Genomic DNA, 24395 nt, shown 5'->3' with positions numbered 1-24395 from the left:
CCGGGTAAAGACTCTTTCAGTTTGTCGCTTCCTTGTCGCCTCATCTACGAAGACCGAGAGAGATTCTGCGTGCACATTTAAATTCAAATTAGTTTTACAAGAAATAAACGTTCGAAGATGCCTCAAACGATTTTCCAATTTTCAAGATTGACTTTCTCGAAAAATAGAGCCTCGTATAAACGCGAAAATTTCCGACTTTGCATACTCCCTTGTATAAAATTATCGTGATTTTCTGGCTTGTTCCACCGTCAATTATAGGACATATACAATTATAAGACATATACAAGAGCCGATGATAATCAATTCTGATCATCTAACGCGGGAGCATCTCCCGGCAGATATATCGTCGGTGAAAGGCAACCGCGATGCATGCACTTTTCAGGAACGACAATAACCCTGGGGAAGAAAGTCAAAGTGAGATTCCGCAGGTGGCGAAGTGCGAGTGCGGATGCACCAGTTGCGATGCAGGCGAAAATTATTCTCTCACGTGCATTACAAAATGCGCTTTTCCGTATTGCTGCATCGTGGGATGTATCGTGTGCCACTATAAGATGAGAAAGGCATTTCTTCAAGTTCTGGGAAACAAGTTGTAAGATTATTCTATATGTAATTTACAGCAATATGTTAATTTGTTTCAACACAAATACCGCCAATTCTGATGTTTTGTATCAAACTCATGCAGCAATGCAATGAGAGAAAAAAAGAGAAAGAGAGAGAGAGAGAGCTGCATGCGAATAATAAATATAAAATTATTAATGGAATCAGAATGAAATCATTAAATGAATATAATTAATGGAATTAGAATGGAATCATTAAATAATTATAATTTTTGCTAATCTTATGCCGGAAAGATCGTGATTTATTTTTGAACAATTTTGAAGAAAAATTATTGTAACAGTCACTTTATTTATAAATATTTTTATCAAACATTTTTTATCAAACACTTAATAAAATAAAATTAAAATTAAAATAATAAGTTAATAAAATAATGAACGTGATTGTATATTTCTGTGTATGTATGTATTTCTTTTAAAACTACAATATTGTAATCAGCGATGAAAAATATTGTAGAAAGTCCAATCCCCCCCGCGGTAGTAATCGCTTTAAAAGACTGATAATAATTAGCGAGAAAGTGATCGCTGGTTGTGTATCGTGTATGTTGCATGTCATCGAACATTGGCTGGTTACACATCAGCGTTTACATCCGTCATATACGTTGACATTAAATTTACTAATTTGATAACTTTTTTATACCTAATTTTTTCTGTATTTCTCTTTTACAATTCTTGTAATCTTTTAATCATAAATTTGGAAAATTAATCATCAATTTTGCTAATCAATTCTTCAAAAATTACATAAGCATTTTTTTGTACCAAGATTTTTTAACTATTTTTGAGGCATACTTTTTATATAAATTCCATTGATTGATATATTATATCGTATATTTTATGTTAATTATGCAACTATGAGTTTAACATTTATATATAAATAAATGTAACTTTTTTCTCTACAAATTTTCTTTCTCTCTTTCTCTTTCCTTCTTTTTATCATTTTTTCGATATAAATTATATCTGTGATTAAGAGACCAGGCAATAAAAAATTTAAATTATTTTCATTGTAAGAGAAGAGCAAAGAGCAGTTTTATATCCAGCAAAGAGATATTTTGAACTTGCTTTATCATTTATATTAAAATTCAGGATTATATTACATTTTATGTTGCTACATACCTCATCGCCCTGCATTCACTATGAAGCATGAACGAGGAAATCCCCTCCTAACTGAAGATGTACACGAAGAGTCGGAACCCCCGTATGGCACCGTGGCACTCTTTGTATCCCTTCTCAAAATACCTGCGTGTCTAGAGTATCTAGGCGTCTAGACAGAGGAGCACTAGCTATAAAAGCCTCGAATGTCATGATGAATTCGTCAGAAGAGTGACGAACCGTAAAAAAAGACGGCAGTCGTTGCCATCTTTTGCACCTACGATGGGCCACACGGTTCCCTTTCGAGGAAACATGCAGTTCATTCTGGTCAGTGTTCATCTCTCGCCGTGCTTTCATTTCTCATGTCTTAACCGTGTGTCAGTGCGCCTGTGATATATGTGAGATTTCGAATGGGAAGTGACGACATTATCATATAACATCGTGTGGAGCAATTGTTCGATTTAGATTCTGCTGAACATATCGAACGGTGCGATGCACGATACTCAGCTTGTGCGCGTTTTGTCCCTTTGATTAGAATTTAATCAATTGAAATATATTTCCTCGATAACAAATTAAGATTTATTAAATTTTTATATCGCTCTCTGACTCTCTTCTTTTATTTTGATATTATGTATAATAATGATAACATTTTCCTAATATTATATTTAGAACAATTTTAAGATGAAACTTGATGTTTTTGCAGATAGAGTTGGTGTTTTTATAAATATTTATATGTATAATATTATAGGTAAAAGATATTTATAATACATTATTTTAAATACATAATAATTAAGAAACGAGCAATCTTTATATAGATGAAAATTATTGTAAAGAAATAATATTGGATTGCTATCTCTACAGAAAACTTTATATTTCGTGAAAGCAATGTTTACTGATAAAGCGTAATTCTATGTCATTTTTATATTAGTGGCACATACAAAGAGTAATATATCATATTAGATACAATGACTTTGTACGAAACAGTAGCGTTACATTAACGTAAATGACCATAAATGAGCCGGTAAATCACTGCAATTTTCTAACGGCAATTGCTATAAGCGAGCATTCTTGTCACTTTTCCCTCGCCGTGAAATGGAAAGTCGTGCAAGCAGGAGGCACACATGAATATACATTGTGGAATTGCATTAAATGTCATGTGTAAAATTTGATAAAATCGATGCAATACAAGTTAATGATATGACAGATTTTTAAAAGCTATATTTTTATTTTTTAAAACAAATATTTTATTTATTACAGAATGAAATTGTAATACTTTAAACAAATTGAAGGCAGGTTATTTAAAATCTTTAAATAATACAGTAATTATAACGCAATAATAAAATTATAATTTCCTATAAAAATAAAATAAAATTAACATCACAGACGTTTCGGTCCAATTTGGATTCTCTTAATAAAATAAAGAATTAAATAAATATTAAATTAATTTAACATTTTCTTACAAAAAAATTAAATAAATATTAAATTAATTTAACATTTCCTTACAATAAATTACATGTAATGAACAAGATATAAACAATAATAATAAAATCTAAAAGACTGCTGTACAAGTCAAACTTTAAAACTGTAAATTATATATAAATCCTAGTTGTAATATTTTAAATTTTATTATTTAAAGATCTCAATATTTAATCAAAACAACATATGTGCAAATAATTCTTATTTGAATTCTCTCACAGAAAATCGGAAATATCTATAGCGTATTATTAGCTAGATAGAACGATAATAATAAAGCAAATTAATCATCAGGTAATTTTCACTTGTCAATGTCAATATAAAACAGAATAATGTAGGAGATAATAAAATGATCGTAAAGTCGTATTAAAACGAAAGTAAGCCGAGGCCATTATTAGTATGTAGATAATATGCAAACAATTATTATTGTTATGTTAATCTGAGAAGAGTAAATCTATGCCGTTTAATCAGTATAATGATGTGTAATTACTGAAATTTCTGTTGGTGTTACTGCAATACCCGGCGCAAACGGAAGAAAGCGTTTCCGCAGAAATCTCGAGATTTTTGATATGAAATGATTTGAATATATTAAAATATTTGGATAATATTCTCTGAATGTCCAGTTTAATAATTACATAAATACGGAAATGTAGAACTGCATGATTATGAGCATCGTTAAGTCATAAACAATCAAATACCCAAATACCCAAATACCTCAACTGCTTTAATAATTATGTGGCTATAATTTTTTCAGAGACTTAATATAAATTTTTATTTATAAATCCTCTGATTTCTATCGGGAACTAATCTTTTTTGTGGATCGAAAATATCGAGCAAAGTTACTTCATTTGTCGCAATCGTTTGTAATTTTCTTTAAATATTTTTATGATTAATTCTCAAATTCGTTTTCAAGTTTATTTCTTATTACTTTTTCGATTGTTTATAATCTAAGAATCACCAATCTTTCGTCACTTACATTAAGAAAGATTCGATATTAAATGTATCGAAACAAAAATTCGTAAAATGACAAGATACATACTTTATGTATCCAAATATATCTCAATTATAAATAGTCAAATGGTCCCAAAATAATTCTCATAAGAGAGAAAGAGAGAAAGAGAGAGAGAGAGAGGGAAGTAGGACGTCTAAAATACGATATTAAAAAAAACGACATCACATCGCCGCAAGGTTGGATCAACAGGTACCGCCTAAGGGTAATACTCCGCGAAAAAAAAGAATTTCGATGGGGCCCACTTTCCAGTCGGTACAAATTTCACGGTCCCCCGATGACCCCTTCAGGAAGCGTGAAGAACATGGAGTGGAAGGGGGGGGAAGGGGTCGACCTAATTCGCGCCGGTGTTTACGTCGTCCGCGAGACCAATACTTTCGTTTTTGAGAGACGCGCTTGTAAGTTGGTAAATGCGTAGAAATTCGCAGATTTCCGTCACTCGGAAGGTCAGCTTACATAGTGAAAAGTCGGCGAGAAATTGATGGCCGGAAATCATTCGAATATACGATAATTATGAAGCCGTGTGACATATTTAAGAGAAAAAGTGATTAATGTGGCAAGGGTGTCGTTCTTTTCGCACGGTTAATCGTATAATCAGTATTTACTAACGATCTTTTATATGTAAATGTATTCGAGATAATGATCATTTTCAGAAATTCATATTGTAAATAATCATCATAATTATTATTTTATTCCTTGACAATAAATTGGATTATTTACTATGCAAATATATATTCGCAAAACTAATAAAAAAAATTCTTTCAGACAATATTGTATGGCCTCTTTGTTATCTCCGCGTTTGGAGACCCGATTAGAACAAAGAGAGAGTGAGTATATAAATAATTAAACATTAATATAAAATGTTTTTAAAAATGTATTTTTTTTTAATAATTTTTTTTATTTGATAAAAAATAAATAAATAAAATTGATAATAATAAATGGTAAACTTAAAATATATGTATTATAAAACTAACGATAGATTAATATTAATTATTTTTACTTAAAAAATAAATAGCGACTAAAAAAGTTTTCAACAAGGCAAGTAATAAAATTTCTCCTCTTCTTTTATAATATGATATAAAATATGTGTAAGTATCTTTTGTACAGATAATTTTAGTTTTATTAAAATTTTTATTAAAATTTGCTATATTTAAACGTATACAATATATGCTATTGTCTCATATTTTATTGAGAAAATATTTACTTATGGAATAACATTTTTTCTCATACCTCTCTTCTTTTCGAAAATTTCTCAATTTATATAAAAATATTTAATATTCAGTCAGATTAAAAACATTTTATTGATTAAATTGCGGCGGATTATAACTCTTATATAACTTAATCTCTTCTACTCTAACGGAAATAAATACTGTAGGCCACCCATAAGTTCGCAATATGGCGCACCACCAGCAACGTCTTACGGATCACCGAACGTAGGGCCATCCGATTCTTATGGTCCACCATCACAATCTTACGGTGCACCGTCCAATTCGTACGGTGCACCACCTCCGCCACCATCATCGTCTTATGGTGCGCCACCATCGTCATCATATGGCGCTCCATCCGCGCCTTCGTCGTCTTACGGTGCACCATCCGCACCTTCGTCGTCTTATGGTGCACCATCCGCGCCATCGTCATCGTATGGCGCTCCATCCGTGCCTTCGTCGTCTTACGGCGCGCCTTCATCATCTTATGGTGCACCATCGTCGTCTTATGGTGCGCCTTCCCAGAGCTATGGCGCACCGTCCGGTCATGGTTCCTCCGGCGGTGATCATGGCGGAGGATCATTTGGCGGTGATCATGGCGGAGGATCTTATGGTGGTGATCATGGCGGAGGATCATTTGGCGGTGATCATGGCGGAGGATCTTATGGCGGTGATCATGGTGGAGGCTCCTTTGGCGGTGATCATGGCGGAGGATCATTTGGCGGTGATCATGGCGGAGGATCATTTGGCGGTGATCATGGCGGAGGATCATTTGGAGGTGATCATGGCGGAGGATCATTTGGCGGTGGTCATGGCGGAGGATCTTATGGCGGTGATCATGGCGGAGGATCATTTGGCGGGGATCACGGCGGAGGATCCTTTGGTGATGATCATGGATCCATCGGAGGAGGAGGGGGAGGTGATTCATTCGGTGATCATCATGGATCGAGCGGTTATGGCGGTAGTAGCGACTTTGGATCGTCTTCCGGATCCTACGGACCACCTTCGGACTCTTATGGACCACCGGCGCATGATCAGCCAAAAGGTGTATGGAAAAAGAAATTGGTATGGAAACCCGAGTGGAAGCAAATCTGGAAAACAGAATCTAAAATGACTTGGAAACAAGTATGGAAAAAAGTTCAGGTGCCAGTTTGGAAGGAAGTTCAAGTGCCTGCCTGGAAGGAAATCAAAGTACCCGCCTGGAAGAAGATACAGAAACCTATCTGGAAGGAAATACAAGTTCCAATTTGGAAAGAAGTCCAAGTGCCAGCTTGGAAAAAAGTCTGGAAACCTGTTTGGAAGGAAGTCCAGGTTCCTGTGTGGAAGGAAGTCCAAGTACCTGATTGGAAAAAGATCTGGGTGCCGGAATGGATTAAGGTCGGTATACCGGGCGAGCAGTACGTGGGTAAAGACCACCACGGCTGGCAGTATACTAGTCATGGTCTCTGGAAGAAGAAATTGATATGGAAGCCAGTCTGGAAGAAGATCTGGAGGACGGAGAAGAAGCAAATATGGGTGAGTGACAAGAAATTGGAATGGAAAGCCGAGTGGAAGCAAATCTGGAAAACGGAGAAGAAGCAAGTCTGGGTAACGGATAAGAAGCTGATTTGGCAGGAGGAGTCAGTGCAAGTGTGGATACCACAGAAGAAACAGATCTGGGTCACTCAAAAGAAACAGGTGTGGAAGGACGAGTGGAAAAGCAAGTGGGTTCCGGTTTGGAAAGACGTGCAGGTGCCGGCTTGGAAGAAGATCTGGAAGCCCGTCTGGGAGAAAGTATGGGTTCCGATTGAATCCCACCATGACGAAGGTCATCATGGTTACAAATAGAGGATTCGGCCGGCTCAATCTTCTTTTTACGACTATCTTGCGAGATGTGCAGAGATCGAAAGGTCAACTCGGAAAATTATCTGGGAATTGTCGGCGCAAGAAAGTCGGTCAAACTTTATAGTCTTGTGATAATGGATTATACTTGCCGATATAGACATACATTTCAAAGAAAGAAGGAGAAGAGCTCATCAATAAATTCATATGACAAAGAGAAAAGTAAAGCCTGCAGTTAACACGTTAGAAAGCATCATGACGAGCGATGAAATACGCACGAAAATAAATGGTAAAAATTTTCAATCGGTCATCTTGGTGCTAAATGTAATGAATTGTATATCTTTCGATTTTATGTAAAATATTACACGAAAATAAGAAATCAGAATAATCGTCGAATAATCATCAAGATATTATTGTAGCGAATATGAAAATGTTAGTTTAAAAAATATTACTTATATACTATTTCTCGAAATTACATGTATTATTATTACATATACTATGTCTCGAAAAAAGCAAGGCACTAATAATTGATCTTTGTCAAATAAATTCATAACGACAAGATTAAATTAAAAAAGAAAAATCAGATATTTTATTAAATTAAGTTTTAAAGCGAATTGTTATTACAGAAATTATATTATCAATTAGGAAAATATTTACCTTTTAAGATAATTAATTAATTTTATTTTATTTTAGTAACTCAATATCTCAATCTCAAATTAAATCACAGCGAACATAAAAGTTATACATGTAAGAGTTATATCTTTTTTGTTCACTTTTTCCAGAGTGGATCACCTACATTGAATAGTATCGTCCAACATTTGTCTATAGATGAGGCTTCTTAATATAACTATGTGCATATATTAATACTGTACGTAATTAATTCGTTAATTTGTAAATATTGTTCGATTGCCGAGATGCATGCATGTTTTAATACATTTTATACGTTAATAAATATTATTTTTTATGCTACTTTCTAGATTAATATAATCTCCATCTTTTTATGATTATTTCCTTTTGATTGTCTGCAATATTGAAATCAATTCTTTAAAATGAAAAGTATATAAAAACATTGCAAAAATGTAATAATTTCTTTTGGAAATTTAAACATGCAACAATTTATCTTTATTTATTTATATAGTTAAAATAGAGTCTCTCTATGTTTTTCATTTTAAAGAGAGTTCTTCTTATAGAATTATCCAGATAAATTTAATAAAATAATGTATTAATTACGTTTAATTCGTAAAGTTTCATTAAAAATACGTATAAATTTTTATTTTAGATAAAATGTTTTTTAATTAGTATAATTAGTAAAATAAAATAATATTTATTAGTATAATAATATAATAAAATTCAGTACATCTATTTCGTTTTGTCAAAAGTTAAATAAAACATTAAATAACACATTTTTTTAGCATAATAAACTGTATAACTTATTGATTTTGAAAATGATTTTAATATTATGAGATATTATTTAATATTATGAATTATGAAATATTATAAATATTATTCATATTATGAATCATGAAATATATAATATATGAAATATATATAATAATATTCTAAAAAATATTAGTATTAATTGATAGAGATATCAGTGTCGAAGTTATACAGCAACGTTCAATTTTATCAATTGCAATGCGTATACATAAAAAATATTATTTATATTATTGATTTTATTTTATAAAATATCAATAATAATAATCAATAATAATAAGTTTCCGTAAGTACAAGTTACATTTATTAAATCATTATAGTTTCCTTGGAAAGAATGATTTCTTTTCATCTGTCTAAATTTCCATAAAACACAAACGAAAGACGCGAAATTTGTTCTTTAATTTTATAATTGAAACAATGTATTATACATTCTTACATTTCCTGACAGTTCAACAAATCTGATGTAGCCTAAGACTTGAAAAAGAATCGTGTGACGATCATCGATCGTAGTGATCGTGCGTTTGAAAGTGTCTGTTCATGTTTTCCGGGACATTTATCGAGATGTCGTGAATGTAACTTACTCGTTCGTGCAACCATTAATTCGCATTAGATGAAAGTACGATGGCTTTCATACGAAGATGCGCTGTGCAACATCGGGAAGGGAAACAGAGAGACGATGATGAGGCGGACAGGGAAGGGAGACAAACGATGCTTTCTAAGGATAAGAGAATTGAGTGAGCAAGCGTATCTCAGGGTCTTCAGGGTCGCGAGACGAACTCACGACCTTTACTTTCTCCATGATCGTGCGGCAAGTGTGGGGGCGATACGTGAAGCTGTAAAAAAAAAAGAGAATATGTAATCAGAATGGAAGAGAAGACATCGACCGGAAGTTATATGGCTGGTAAATCTCCCATGGCAGTTTAATGAGGATTTGTGCAAACTCGAAAGCTATTCGAAAGAAATGCCAAAAGTACTTTCGATTCGGACAAAAGATTATCGATCAATCTGTTATGCTTTTCTCTTCCGGCAGTTTTCGATTTTTTAGATCGCCCGAAATTATTCGTTGAGAAATATAAGCAATATGCAATCATTATTTTGACGATGTAATTTAACAATTATTCTCAATTATTTTTTTTACATAAACAATGCAAGAGATTTCTATTTCCGCGATAAATTTTTAATTTTCAAATTATTAAGCATAGATCAAAAATATGAAATTTTTTTATGGAAATATTTATATTGTTTAAGTTAAATTAAATTGAATTTAAAATTAAAAATTTTAAATTACATTTGTTGTATACGAATTTTAAATTATACTTTTGAAAAAAAAATATAATAAAATATAAATGTATTTAAAAAAAAAGAAACTTAAGGAAAGAGAGAAAGGTTGCAATAAATGATGAGCTTTCTCAACAATTTCGCTTAGAAACAACCGTATACACCTTTGCCGAAAAAGGAAACTCTCATTTTTCGATCTAGCGAAAGCGTAGTCATCTAATAAAAAGTAAAAGCGACAAGAGTTTTTATAGCGGAGTTACGCCGGGAGACAATGTCGAAATCGGTGATGCGGGGATGCGTACCTGGTTCCCGCAGATGATCTTACCTTCCTCATTACCTCGACCTTAATTACAAACGTTCCGGCAGTCTCTCTTCCTTCCTCGTCGGGGCATAAACTCGCTTTCGTGCCTTTCGCCCGCAGCTGCCGGCAAAAGCCTCGAGCAGATTCTCACAAGCCGGACTCTCCATTAGCATATAATGACGCGAATGTTAAGCTTGAGGAAAAGCTCCGGTTAACAGATTCATAAGATCTTGTCTGGAGAGTGAAAGTATTGTCGTACTAGTTGGACCAGCGGGTATATATCTCGCGGAGGTTACACCACGTGCAGCAGACCACGTCTACGATACATCGATGTACAAAAGGATATAAATCTACGGCCAAGAGAGAAAGAAAGAGAGAGAGACAAACGGAACATTAATCTTTTTCAACATATTTTTTCTAGAAAACATCTCACACTCGTAACATTTAAATTAAAAAAAAATTAGATAGCGTTGGAAATGTATTATTCAATAAGCCGGATAATGGACTTTAAACTTGGTGAATTCTTCAGGCTGTCTAATCGATTATACGCTGATCATGTTAGACCAATGAAGCATAAATCAGCCGTTAACGATGGGAAGAGAATTGAATTGTAAATTTGTCGATAAATGCAGAAAGCGACAATCTTTTAATTAAAATTCCTCGCAGCTCATAAAACGACAATGATTCGTCGCACTAACAACCCATTTCATACTAAAAATTCCGAGAAGATTTATATCATTTTAATAGATTCATAAATTCGATTACGTTAAAACCGATGTATCCGTATTAATTTTCGCGAGCGCATAATAAATCAAATTAATATGTCAAAAGGTGCAGCAGTATCTTCTAATTAGGACGATCCAACGAAAAGAGTTACCTGGATAATTCGTTTTAAAAGGCATCTCGGTGACCTTGATATATTAACCTTGACCCTGTTTTAATTCGCGTGCTTCTGGTATTACATTATCAATATTACAAATGAGATTAATTCTATCTATAAAATATGACATAAATCGAACACTTTCGCGTAACAGATAATTACACGCCTATACTCATGTCCGCCCATGTCTGCGGGAAGTATCTGATTCACGTTTGGAAAGTGAAATTCGCTCGAATCTGCGATCGGCGAAGCGTTATCTAGGTGAAATTACACGCCTAATGACCAGTGTCGTAAGGAATTATTACCGCGTATGGTTCTGTCACTCGTAATATCCTTAATATGCGCAATACGAGTATATATTTTTGCGTCTTATAAACAATCAAAGAAGTTCATGATTGGAATTTTTATAAATTAATTAAATATTAATAATTAATTAAATATTAAATATTAATAATTAATTAAATATTAAATATTAATTTTTATAAATTAATTAAATATTAAATATAAATTAAATATTAACCAGCATAGAATCTCTCAGTATAAATTAAGCAGATATTCATTAAAAAATTGCAGTCACTTCGCAAAGCGACACTTTTGCTATGTCTCTTTTTTATGCTTCACAGTGCATAACTTCTTATAAAATTACTCGTCTTATAAAATTAGACAATTAGATATCTTTCTTTTTCAGGAAGGTAGTGTTATTTTGAAGAGATTTCCTTTAATTACGTTAATTTTTTTCATCCAGCTCTAAAGAAAAATATCTTTTTGCTTTATTTTGTTAAGAAGATAAATTATATTTATTTTAAATATTATTATTATCTTGGTACATTATTACCATAAGTTTAATTGATTCATCCATTTTTCATATCTAATAAGTCGCATTTCCTTAAATTTTCAAAAATGACTGATTTTTTTAAGTTTTTTCAAAAATGCATTTGCTGGTGTATTTATTGTATTTTACAATTTTATTTTAGGTGTCGTTTTACTTTGTTATAAAGAGTATAAAAAAAACAAAAATTTTTACATAAGTATAAAAATATATTAAATAATTAAAATAATTAACTTTTGATATCTTGAATCCAATTTTTCTTTTCACCGATTATATTTACATTATGAACTAATTTAAATAAATTAGAAAAAAGCAATCATGAAGAAATGAAGAAAGGTTTGATGAAGTTAATAACATGCCTTTGTGTAAAAATAATCTCTTGAATATCTAGAAAATTGCCGAATTAGTGCATATATTTGATTGAATTTTACGGAATGAAGAGAAATTTAATGGAATATAGTTTTAATTATTTAAAAAATGAAAAATAAAAAAACAAAATATAAATCATCGTAAAAATATTGATCTTGTCTTTTATGTTTTCATTATTTTATTATTGTTAGAATGACAAGTAAGAAAAATTTATATATGTATGTGTGTATGTATGTGTATGTACATATGTATATATTATGAAAAGTAAGATAAAAATTACAGAATAATCTCCTAATGAACTTGAAAATTTGCCAAAACTGGATTTTATTTACCTGTATCCTTAGCGCTTCAATCGATGCACAAAAAGCTACACTTCGTGAATCGGTCGAGCAAATACTTACACAGATTTCACCTAGATAGGGCGCATCGCTGATCATAGGCTGCGTCAGGACAAGTTTCACTTTCGAATCAGGCTCGTCTCGAATGCATCGCTTGAGCGAGCGATGCACCCATACAACTCTCTACTCATCGGTTAAGTACTGCGGAAGGTCGTTTGCGGGTCGGAAAGTGCTCTTGCGGCACATTTCCCTGTTTCATCAGAGGACAGGACCGCGAATCTTGGCGCCGTGAGACAGGCATTTAACTTCGTTTTGTATTCAATCAGGTTACCTTTGTTTCCTGAATCGTTAAAGATAAAAAAAGTAATTCGAATTCACTTTATTAATGACATTTAATGTCTTTATTAATGATATTTACACAAATATACAGATATAAATTACGATTAAACAATTTAAACTTTTATGCAATCGATACAATTGCATACAAAAATTATATAATTACACAAAAAATTATTATATATAATTATAATAAATTATTATATATAATTATTTTGTATTAAATTATTTTAATCGATACAAGGTATTTCCACGATTGTGAATACATATTTATTCCTGATGAAAAATCTTAAATGTGCTGTTATTTATCTTGTTTTATGATGATTGTTCCGTTGAACGGAAATATTATTTATTGTGAGTAGAGCGAAAATATGTACGTTTATCATTCCAACTTAACTACTTTCCCGTCGTGGAAACGCGCAATGGATCGCGGAGAAATTGTACGAGATAGATATACAACGTGGGAAACAGAAATTCTGATAAAGTTAGCGAAAAGTCATCAATTTCGAAACAACGAGGTGTCATCTTCGAGAGTAGATCTCTTCCAGAATAAGTTACATACATCAATCTCTATAAAATGTCTCCCTCTCCCTTTCTTTCTTTCTTTCTTTAAAAAAACGAATATTAAAAAAACTATAAAAAAAATAAAACTAAATACCTTTTATATATTGACATATATCATAAACAATAGAAAACCCAAAATTATAATAATTCCAAGTAATAATTCGTGATATTTAAAGAATAAATTAAAAATAAAAAAAGAATAAATTAAAAAAATTGCTTGTGAGGTGAGCAGTCGAAAATTTATTTGTCAGTGATTAAATTAAAATCGTCAATTGCGAAACGCGCTTTCTACACACTCTTTCTTACTATTAATCGCAATGCTTGTCGTGCAATGTTCAGATACGCAAATTTATCGAGTGTGAATTCAGTTAGAATTCAAAAAAGATAGGTGATTTATGTTTCTCTAACGAGCATACAAAGCGGTGTCATTTTTTAATCAACGCATTTAGTTGTAATCGATGAAACAAATACGCTCGACATGAAAATATAATTTGATGCGCATCTCTAAATCGAGTATCCGGTCATTGCGATGTGGGCGTAGGAAAGTTTGGTGAAAGTGCTAAACGACCGACTATGTGTGATGTAAGAGCCTGGACTCTGCATTTCAGTACGACACGTCTAGTCACTGCCGCATTTTATAGATCGAGCCAAGCTCTCCGGATATTTAACGAGTACACATATCAAGAGATTCGCAAAAAATGTTTCCGTAACGATCTATAATTGTACCATTACATTCAAAATTTTGTTATGCCATGGATATTGATCTTTCAATCAGCTCTGTAGAAAAAAAATTTGATAATTGAAACGATAATCTCAACGATATAATTTCTTCAGTTTTTTTTATACATACAAGATATTCATGTTTGTATTTATTCCGATTGATTTTTTGCTTCACGTATGTATTGTACTGTAATAAAACATTTTACCGCGATAATTACATTTACTTTACACGGTTAATGAAAACAGTAAAGAAACACGAAATTTCCTCATCAGTCTTGTTAATAACAAAAGCATTTTCATGCTTCTTGTGCCGCAGTGAAATATATTTCCGACAATAAATTATATGGAAGTAACCGTCGCTTATTGTTAGAGCGTAAAAATTGATTGCGTGACTTTCTACGATTGCATCGATTCAGAGAACTCGCTTTAAAAACCGGAACAAATTGTAAAGCATAAATCGGGATTACCTCGTAAGATTTACAAGTCTTTCTTTTATTTTTAAAGCAAACTCCTCTTCTAAATTTATGCATTGTATTGTATAGATGTATACACATTATGTTTGCAAATTCGACTCTTCGCAAATAATTCGCGAGCATAATCATGAAAATATACAGCAGACAGATGCGATATATAGATCACTTTATTAAAGGAAGAACTAATTATATGGTACGTGAAGAACTGGCAACGGCCTGGATGTGTAACCGTTGGGAATATGCTTGACATCTTAAATAATAATGAGCGAAGACCAACAACGATTACGTAACGAGCCTTTTTTATAGTCAGGACACACAATCCAGGACGCAACGACATTATGAATGCTCGACGTCACCCGCGGTTCCGGTGTCATCGCAATATGACTTTTCGCTCACGAAATTATGTGCCGTTGTCCGCCGAAAATAATTCTTCGCTTAGTTTTATGCAATCGAAATGACGTTAGCATTTAAAGAGACTAGACACAAATAACTTGTGTATTTACTTCCTGAGATTTTTTTAGAACTAGTAACATATAATTATAGGTAAGTAATTAAATTAAAAAAGAGAAATTAAATTAAAAATAAAACTTTCCACGTAGAAATTTAAAAGTATCGATTTCCTTGATATTTTGAAGGAATTTTAGCATATATATCTCATATCATAATCTCGAAAGATTAAATTTCTTCCATAAACTTTCTTAAACTGGTATTTGCAGCAGATTGCTATTAAATATTTGAAATGCGTAGATAAAACGATAAGAGCTGCGGAAATATAATAATGGCCAAGCCAATGGCGTAAAGTTAACGGTGGAAAAGTAACAGGAATTTAAGAAAGGCTGTAAAGTCATAAAACGCGTTATAAAACTTGTTCGTGGTAAGCTTAGAAGTTTGGTTGATTTAGGTCGCCAAAGTCGAATCTGAAGAATCGGAAATGATGAGAAAATTATGAAAACCACGATTAAAATGCAGTAGAAACTATTAATTTGAACTTTTATCAGGTGAAATGTGAGAAACTGATATCAAAAATATTTTTATTCCTCTTAATGGAATTTATTTATCTGAAACGCGTTGAAATATAAATATAAACAAATAATTAAACAAACAATGAAACATACAAATATTGTAATGATTTGTCGGCGTCGTTTCTTTCAACTTGTAGAGAATCATCCTTTTATAGCGTACAACTTCGTTTTCGGAGTATATAATGTTTGCAAAATAAGAGGTGTGAGTGCAAATAGAAAAATGGGGCCGTTAGAAATTTCCGTTTACATTTATACAGCTTGACATATAGGCCGATGCGTACATTTTTTTGCTTTCTAAATGTTTCGGCCCTCGAGATATCTGGATACTTCTTTCGAAACGTTTTCTCGATATTTGGGTTACCTGCAACTGTCAAGCATGATGGAATTTCATATTTTCCATATGTTTATGGTTATATCACGTATTTCATCTTCTCTTCCACTCGCATTTCAAATTTTTTTTCAATTCCTACCAGATTCTAAAAGAGAAAAGTGTGATAGAGATAGACAAATAATAGATAAAAAGTATTGATACATATAACAATTTTTAATTTTTTCTCAATACAGGTAAAGTGTAAAAGGATGACATCTTATCTTATAATCTAATAACATTCTATGTAATAATTTTTTAATTGTTACATCAATTTTAAAAACGAAAATAAAAATTGAAAATAATTTAGAATTTAAAAAAATTTCCAAAAAAGGAACTTTTAATTTTTTCATATCTTACAATTAGAGCCGTTTTCCTTCAACACAATTGCAGCCAATTACGAGCGAAAATGCGTATCCGACCGAAAGCGAATATCCTAGACATATCCTAGAATAAGAACGTCTCTTTTGTCAGGACTACTTTCGTGTCTGGACTCGAAAATCTGGAGCAGCAGCCGCTGTGAGTGATTTACGAACCGGAATAGCGAGAATGTATACCTCGCGGGTTTCAGTCACCAGGACGTCGAGGCGCGCGAACTCTCTAGCGAACGAAGGGGAATTCACTTTCATCCGTGAGTCGGCGCGACATGTTAAACGGATATACGCACTTAACGTGGTTTAACGCCTATCGTTAACCGCTACTTATAAACCACCGCCTTCGGGAATTTTCGATGTTGCTTTTGAGAGATATCGAGATACGCGAGATATGGTTTTTCCGGGAATGAAGGAAGCATTTTGCTGGCGCTTTCGCTATCGTAGTAACTCGCGCGCGTGAACCTCGTTAAATCTAATTTTCCTCGGTTGTGGCTTGATGAACATTGTCTTGTGACGATAAAAAGCGGAAAATACACTCGCGCAGTCTCGCATGTACGCGAAACCGTCCCTGCTCGGTATTGCTTTCTCCGAACGTGGACGAAGAAGTCGTAAATTTCGCGCAAAACTTGATCAAGTACAGCCAAGGGCCTTAATAAAGGCCTGTTATACTCGCTTTATTACAGGATCTGTCAATCGGTTCGCTTTTAATCGCTTTGATTTCTTTTCTGAGCTGTTTCAATCGATTTAATTGTGATTGATAGCATCGATCACAAGCGATATTTCAAGCATATTTATTTCATTCTTCTCATCTCGTATCGTTGCTTTAGGGATTTCTAAATTATATGATTACAATCATAGATCAAGATTTTGGAATTTCTTGGAATTCTTCTCTTTTTTTCAAATTAATATATTTAATATTAATATCTCAGTGGGTTTTTATATTTTTGAATATGAAAAGAAAGATGTATGTACAAAGATATTTTATTTTTTTTTTATACAGGGAATGATGAATGTGATTGAAACTTGCTTCGGAATCGCAGATTCTAATTGTCTACAATTTGAAAGCATGCGTCAAATTATACGGTGTGTATATATATGAGAATCGTAGAGAGAGATTGAATAATTTGCTGCATTTCCATTTATATGTATATGTGTATAAACTAAAAATAATATCAACAGGAAACGGATAGGGCAACTTTCGCGGCAAATCTATAATGAGAAACAGCGGTCGGGTCAGATTTAATAAAAAACTGAGAAACTTGATTCCAAGATACTTGATTTGACGGAAGGAAATTCGCTCAAAAGAATAATGTTTCGTTGTAAATAAATTTCTAGAAGTAACAAAAATTTATCGCTATTTTTTTGTATCTGCTAGAACATTGTTTGTAACTTGTAGAACTTTTAATAGTAATTTCGAATATCTTCTGGCAAATTTAAGACCGTAAATTTGCCAAATATTAATCACTGCATTGGATGAATACGAGTTTTGCTCCTATCAGTTGGTATAATCTTTGTCAGAAACAATTTTTCCATGTATCATAGTCAAGCTTTACAACAAGTGAATGATTAATCTTAACGTGGATAGACGTTTTTGGAGAGAAAATTATCGACTAAAAAATATACAACAAAATATATATATTGCAAATAACCAGATTTCTTTACATTATTTTAATAATTATCAAAATAAAATGTAGAGAGGTCCACACAGAAAGATCTTCTTTCCAAATTTCACTGACAGTTCAGACATAAATTCTGTCTCTGTCATTTAGATTGATTAAATGCAAAACATGTGCGATGTCACAGTGTTTGCTAATCACCTATTTCTACCTGAATTAATTCTTCGTAATTAGAAAATTATCTCGCTCTAGTTGCAGAGTTATTATTTTCGAGTGATTATTTCGTGACACATTTCGCTTTTTCTCTCCCTCCGGCAATCGGATATAATCCAGAGCGCGATCGGTGTGTAACCTTGTCTCGCGTAACCTTGCGAGAGCTTGAACTTCACCGTTGAGACGGATGCGCTCGAATAAAACGGGGGTCGGTCGTTCGATCGTTCTGCTTGCTCGACCGGATCGTGCTCTCGATCACTTTCTCCGACGATACGGCTCGACGGAGGTCCGGTCGCGTACCGGAAGTGGGGGCGAAGGAGAGAAAGAACGCGGTGAAGAAGGAGGTGGTGAAGGAGAATTTTTATCCGCGGGGGGGCCCGAGGCCCCCAAATCGACGACGATGGTGGTGGTGGCTTCTATCTCACCTTCCCCGATGGAATTCCTCTGATTTCCACCACTTAAGGCCGAGGATGGACCACCTCCATCGGCCTCCTCGTCCGCGGACCGTTTGCCAGTGATATGCCTTCGGGGAGGATACGCGCCTATATAACTACGACGTTCCGATGATTGAACGAAGTAAGCTAAGTTTTCCTGCGTCCAGGGAACAGGAGGTACGCGGCCCGAGCCCAACGGGCGGCATTGCGAGAAATATGAGGATTCGCCCGGGATGCGCGGTCAGTTGTTCCACTTCATTCTCTCTTTCTTCTCACACAAAAAAGATACAGTAACGAAAGATTTTTCGAGAGTGCTTTATAATTCGTTCGCGACCGAGATTAGGCCTCGAGTTTATAGAGTCGTGTTTACTTGACGAAGCGTTTCTGTGTGATTATTAAATTGTGAATGAGCCTAGTGTCGTTTTTGATTCTCTCGTTAATCGCACCATGAGTTGCGATCAAACGGAAAGATATTTTTCATAAACACGCATTTATTCTTTGATTGCAGATTTCTTTGGATTTATTAACTTTGTTCACTTTATTTATAGGCTGTATTAGCGCTGCTACTGCAGGCCGCTCTTGTGGCGAGCAAAGCTGTAGATCAAACGCAACGTCTACAACAACAGACTCCGTACGTATATGAGTTATTTTAGTAATAAAAGAATAATAATTTATTCGAGCGTTGTTTTAATTATAATTGATTTAATTAATTTTTAATAATAATTTTTAATAATAATTGATATATATATATATATATATATGATGTACAAAATTTAATTTTAATCTACGAAGATATTAACAATTACTGTAATAATAATGCATTTGAAAATATATTTCTTTTCTTGCATTCGTGTATTCTAAATTTTACCTTGATATTTTATATTTTATCTGGACCTCTCTATTTTTATTTTGATAAATAATTAAAATAATGTAAAGAAATCTGATTATTTGCAATATATATATTTTGTTGTATATTTTTTAGTCGATAATTTTCTCTCCAAAAAATTTCCCTGCACATTGTAAAAAACAGATTGAAATATATAGAGATATTTTAAATATAATGTATAGAGATATTATAAATGTTATAAGTGAGATCAAATATATATTTTATTCCATTGAATCGCGTGATATCTTTGATTGTTATAGAGGTGTTAAGGAGGCGCAAAAACGATGGGGAGGCGATTCCGGTGGCGATTACGGCAGTCTTGAGGGTGGTGACATTGGTGGTCACTATGGTGGCGGTGATGCCGGCCAGTTTGGTGGCGGTGATGTCGGCCACTTTGGTGGCGGTGATGTCGGCCACTTTGGTGGCGGTGATGCCGGCGGCCATTTCGGGGGTGACGGCGGTCACTATGGTGGCGGTGATATTGGAGGTCATTTGGGCGGTGATGTCGGTGGTCATCTAAATGGAGGTGATATCGGTGGTCACTTGAGTATCGGGGGTGATATCGGTGGACATCCAAGTGGCGGTGACATCGGCGGAGGCATCGAAGCACACGGAGGCGACGACCATCATCATCATCATGATAAAGGCTATTGGAAAAAGAAATTAGTATGGAAGCCAGGTTGGAAGAAAATCTGGAAACCTGCGAAAAAGCAAATCTGGAAGCCCGCATGGAAGAAGATTTGGAAGCCTATTTGGGTGCCGACGCAAAAAGCGGTGTGGAAGGAGATTCAAGTACCGGCCTGGAAGAAGATCTGGAAGCCCGTGTGGAAAGAGATTCAAGTGCCGGTGTGGAAGGAGATAAAAGTGCCAGCCTGGAAGCAAATTTGGAAGCCCATCTGGCAACCAATCAAGGTACCTGCTTGGAAGGAGATTCAAGTACCGGCGTGGAAAAAGATTTGGAAGCCGGTTTGGCGAGAGATTCAGGTACCGGCGTGGAAGGAGATTCAAGTACCTGCTTGGAAGAAACTTTGGATCCCCGAATGGGTAAAAATTGGTATACCAGGTCATCATTATCACGGTACGGATCATCACGGATGGCAATATACCAGTCACGATCTCTGGAAAAAAAAATTGATTTGGAAGCCGGTGTGGAAAAAATACTGGAAAACGGTGAAAAAGCAAATTTGGATACCGGATAAGAAACTCGAGTGGAAGAAAGCCTGGAAGCAGATATGGAAACCAGCGAAAAAGCAAATCTGGGTAGAAGACAAGAAGCTGGCTTGGAAGCCGGAGTGGATACAAATCTGGAAGCCAGGTAAGAAACTCATCTGGGTTCCTGATAAGAAGCTCGAGTGGAAGGAAGCTTGGAAGCAGATCTGGAAAACCGACAAAAAGCTGGAATGGATACCTGATAAGAAGCTCGCCTGGAAGGAAGCGTGGAAGCAGATCTGGGTGCCCGCTTGGAAGGAAATCTGGGTACCGGCATGGAAGAAGATTTGGAAACCGGTCTGGATATCCGAATGGTTCCCCAGCGAGGATCATCATCATCATCACGGTTGGGATCGTAAGGATTCGCAGACGCAGAATACACAGGTTGTGCCTTACAGCCCAGAAACCGCTCTACAGAAGAGGCAAGCGCAACAGCAGCAGCAACAACAACAACAGCAGCAGCAGCAGCAACAACAACAACAGCAGCAGCAGCAGCAGCAGCAGCAACAGCAAGTACAGCAACATCAAACGGATACTAACAAAATCAGATGGGACAGATCTTTTCAAGCAAATCCGCCAACGGTGTCGCAGCACCTGGTACCACCGCCAGTTAATCAAAACGGAGGTCAAGCCGGCTTCGGGTTTCCCGGCCGCTAAGATGAAGCTGGATTGAGCTCCGTGTAAAATAATCTTGCACTGTAATCCCTGAAAATGCTTGTACAAACGTCTCTATAAGAGAGTACTGTAACATAAATCGCTGTATATATTATGTTTTAGGAAAGATTAAGATAAGTCGCGTATAAAACTAAGTTACCCGAAATTGTTCGACTGATTGTGTACTCGCTGCTCTTCGGAGTACCACTCTTTGATGCTTTATAACTCTTACCTTTTCCCCTCCCTTGTTTTTTTTACTCACGTTGTTGTCATCCCAATTGTTAATTCTAATACTGTTATGAATAAAGTTTATAAATATTTTGTTAATTTTTTGACTATATTATTTCACATTTTTAGCCCTCGTATTGTGTATTATTGCATATGCAAAATTCATAATCATCACTTTTATTTTACTTGATAACAAGAATAGATTAAATTAAATATACAAGCATCGCAAATCATATAATCATTTTTTATTTTATAAATCTTTTATATATGGATTTTTTTTAATTAAAAATCGATTTGTTGACATAAATGTCAAGAAAAGTCAATTATTATAAATCTTCAATCTTAAACAGAAAATTGAGTGTTTTTTCAATGGAGAAAATTTTATGCTCATTGCGTTTAATAAATATACAGTAGTAGATTCGTCATCTAGCAAGCGTAAATAATTATGAAGTATATAATTAACATATTTTACTTTTAAATTTAAACATTCACTTTCTAAAAGTCGATTGCTCAATTATTTTGTTCGCTGAAGACATTTAAAATAAATAATTTAAAATAAATAAGAATTATTTGTGTGTGTAAACTGTTTATTTGTTAATCTGTTTATTTTTTAATCTTGCTATTTTATATAATTTTATTACTTCTATGCGTTTTGGAAAAGATACGGATCTTCTTTTAAACGAAAATGATGGAATATCTGTCTATTGTAAATTGCGTACAGTTTATATAAGTTAAGAAGAGAAAGAAAGAGAATATCGAAATAATGGTAGCCAAGCTTTGAAATAAAGATAACATCAATTATAATGCAAATTCTATTTACGAAAGAAGTATACGCTTCGCATCATAATGGAACAAAGCAAATGTTGAAAACTGATGGATTAATCTATTATTTTTAATGTATATATTCAAGATTTAACCCTTGTAGAGGTCGTATGAGTCGTCTCTTTTTTGCTCTATTCCTAATCACAATATCTTGTTACAACTTTAATCTCAAAATGCTTGAAAAATCTACAAAAATTTATATATATGACATCTGTAAAAAATGATCATGCACAAACAAAATTGAAAAGAATGAATAAAAATTCTTTTTTATTAAGACCTTCTATTGATAAAATATCGAATAAATTCTGACCTATTAGATCTATATGAGAGCTAATTAAATTAATTATAATTATAATTATAATATAATTGAGCTAAAAAACATTTATCTTTTTATAATGGATATTTTACTCTAGTTCTTTTTTCTATTAGACAGGATAATATTCGAGTCTCGTACTGTTTCAATTAGTGTGCGACAACTGTCTTCTTAAAACTAGACACACGTTTCGGTAAAAGACGGTATGTCTAAATGGCAATCCAATTTCAAATAAATCGACCGTCGACATTCTGAACTTGCGACGATGATGATGCAACGCAAATACGCGCACGTATCCCTGCGAAATTGGAGAAAGTGGAGTCTGTTATGGAAGGCAGGTGACCAGCATGTAGAGGACCTCGACCGTGGAGAAAGTATCGGTGCACCCACACAGCAACATAAATTAATCCACGACACCGTACTGTCCGTCTCGATAGGCTACAACGAGTATTGCACGACGCAGACTCCTATTCGATTGATGACGCCGACGACGACGACGACGACGATGGCGGCAGCGGCGAGATTTCACTGGCGCCAACTACGGAAGAGTGGACTTTTCTTCGTAGCACGACCATAGGTAGAAAAATAAAATCAGAGAAATCATGATACGTGCGTTTTTCTGACATGACACGAGACCGGGATACGGGAAACGTTTTCACTTTTGTCTCATCTTTACTTTCATTTAATTTTGCGCAGATGAGTTTTATCCGAAAACTATCTGTGTCATCTTTTCGTGCTTACAGAAACTTTATATACGATGTCATTATATTGTTACCCTTATACTTAATATGTAATTTGTATGTAATATTTGTCTCTTTACAGCTTATTATGACTTTTCTTGCTATGATTTTTCCCTGAAACGATTTCGATAATAAACCGCTGGAACAAGTAATTTCAACAAGACCTAATTCCACCTAAGTGAATTTCTTTTCTACGTTGTTCCTGTATACGAAAATAACGCATTCGTGTGTAAATTGTGATCTGTGACCGATTATCGTCATAATAGTCATTTTACAACACAATAGGCGATTTCTAAACGTCTCTCTTTTATATATGTTTTTCTCACGATGGAAAGAAATGTATCATTTAACTCAATTTTTGCGTGAAATTACGATTGAGAATGTTGTAAAATTTTTATACTTAAATAAAAGATCGTATTCTGATAACTTTTGGCGATGCAATTTAATAATTTGTATTTAATTATTTGTAATTATATTTTTGCAGCAAAAAAACAATGGAAAAAGAATTTGATTGATGTCTTTAATCCCACAAATATAGTAACATTTTTTTAATCTTGTCCTTTTTTATATAATTCTTATAGAAAAATATAAATAATTAATATTTTTAGTTTTTAATTAAAATATTTACATATAAATAACTTTTTTTAATATTTTTTTTATTTTGTAAAAAAAATGATATTTTGTGCTTATATATAATATACAATATAAATATATTAAATTCTCACAATTTCATTAAATTTTAGAAGAAAATATTAATTAGAAGAAAATATTAATTATTATAAAT

The 24395-nt window shown here is 33.7% G+C and overlaps 2 protein-coding genes across 2 annotated transcripts; both read left to right on the top strand.

Annotated features, from left to right (window-relative positions):
• The first annotated feature begins 1877 nt into the window (after positions 1-1877).
• Positions 1878-8166, top strand: LOC145970741 (uncharacterized). The gene is made up of 3 exons (XM_083097665.1): positions 1878-2030; positions 4951-5012; positions 5561-8166. The coding sequence occupies exons 1-3, from the start codon at positions 1986-1988 to the stop codon at positions 7215-7217; spliced, it is 1764 nt and encodes a 587-aa protein (XP_082953791.1). The 5' UTR covers positions 1878-1985; the 3' UTR covers positions 7218-8166.
• Positions 8167-18754: 10588 nt separating this feature from the next.
• LOC145969946 (uncharacterized) lies at positions 18755-21793 on the top strand. Its single transcript, XM_083096284.1, has 3 exons — positions 18755-18999; positions 19308-19390; positions 19906-21793. The coding sequence occupies exons 1-3, from the start codon at positions 18889-18891 to the stop codon at positions 21509-21511; spliced, it is 1800 nt and encodes a 599-aa protein (XP_082952410.1). The 5' UTR covers positions 18755-18888; the 3' UTR covers positions 21512-21793.
• Positions 21794-24395: the final 2602 nt, after the last annotated feature.

The sequence above is a fragment of the Camponotus vicinus genome, unplaced genomic scaffold (genome assembly GCF_025532165.1).
Source record: "Camponotus vicinus isolate PSW18456_S1 unplaced genomic scaffold, iyCamVici1.0 SCAF_4, whole genome shotgun sequence".
In the NCBI taxonomy this organism is placed as follows: Eukaryota; Metazoa; Arthropoda; class Insecta; order Hymenoptera; family Formicidae; genus Camponotus; species Camponotus vicinus.
Note: the sequence above shows the minus strand (reverse complement) of the source record. Positions and strands in the feature narration are given on the sequence as shown.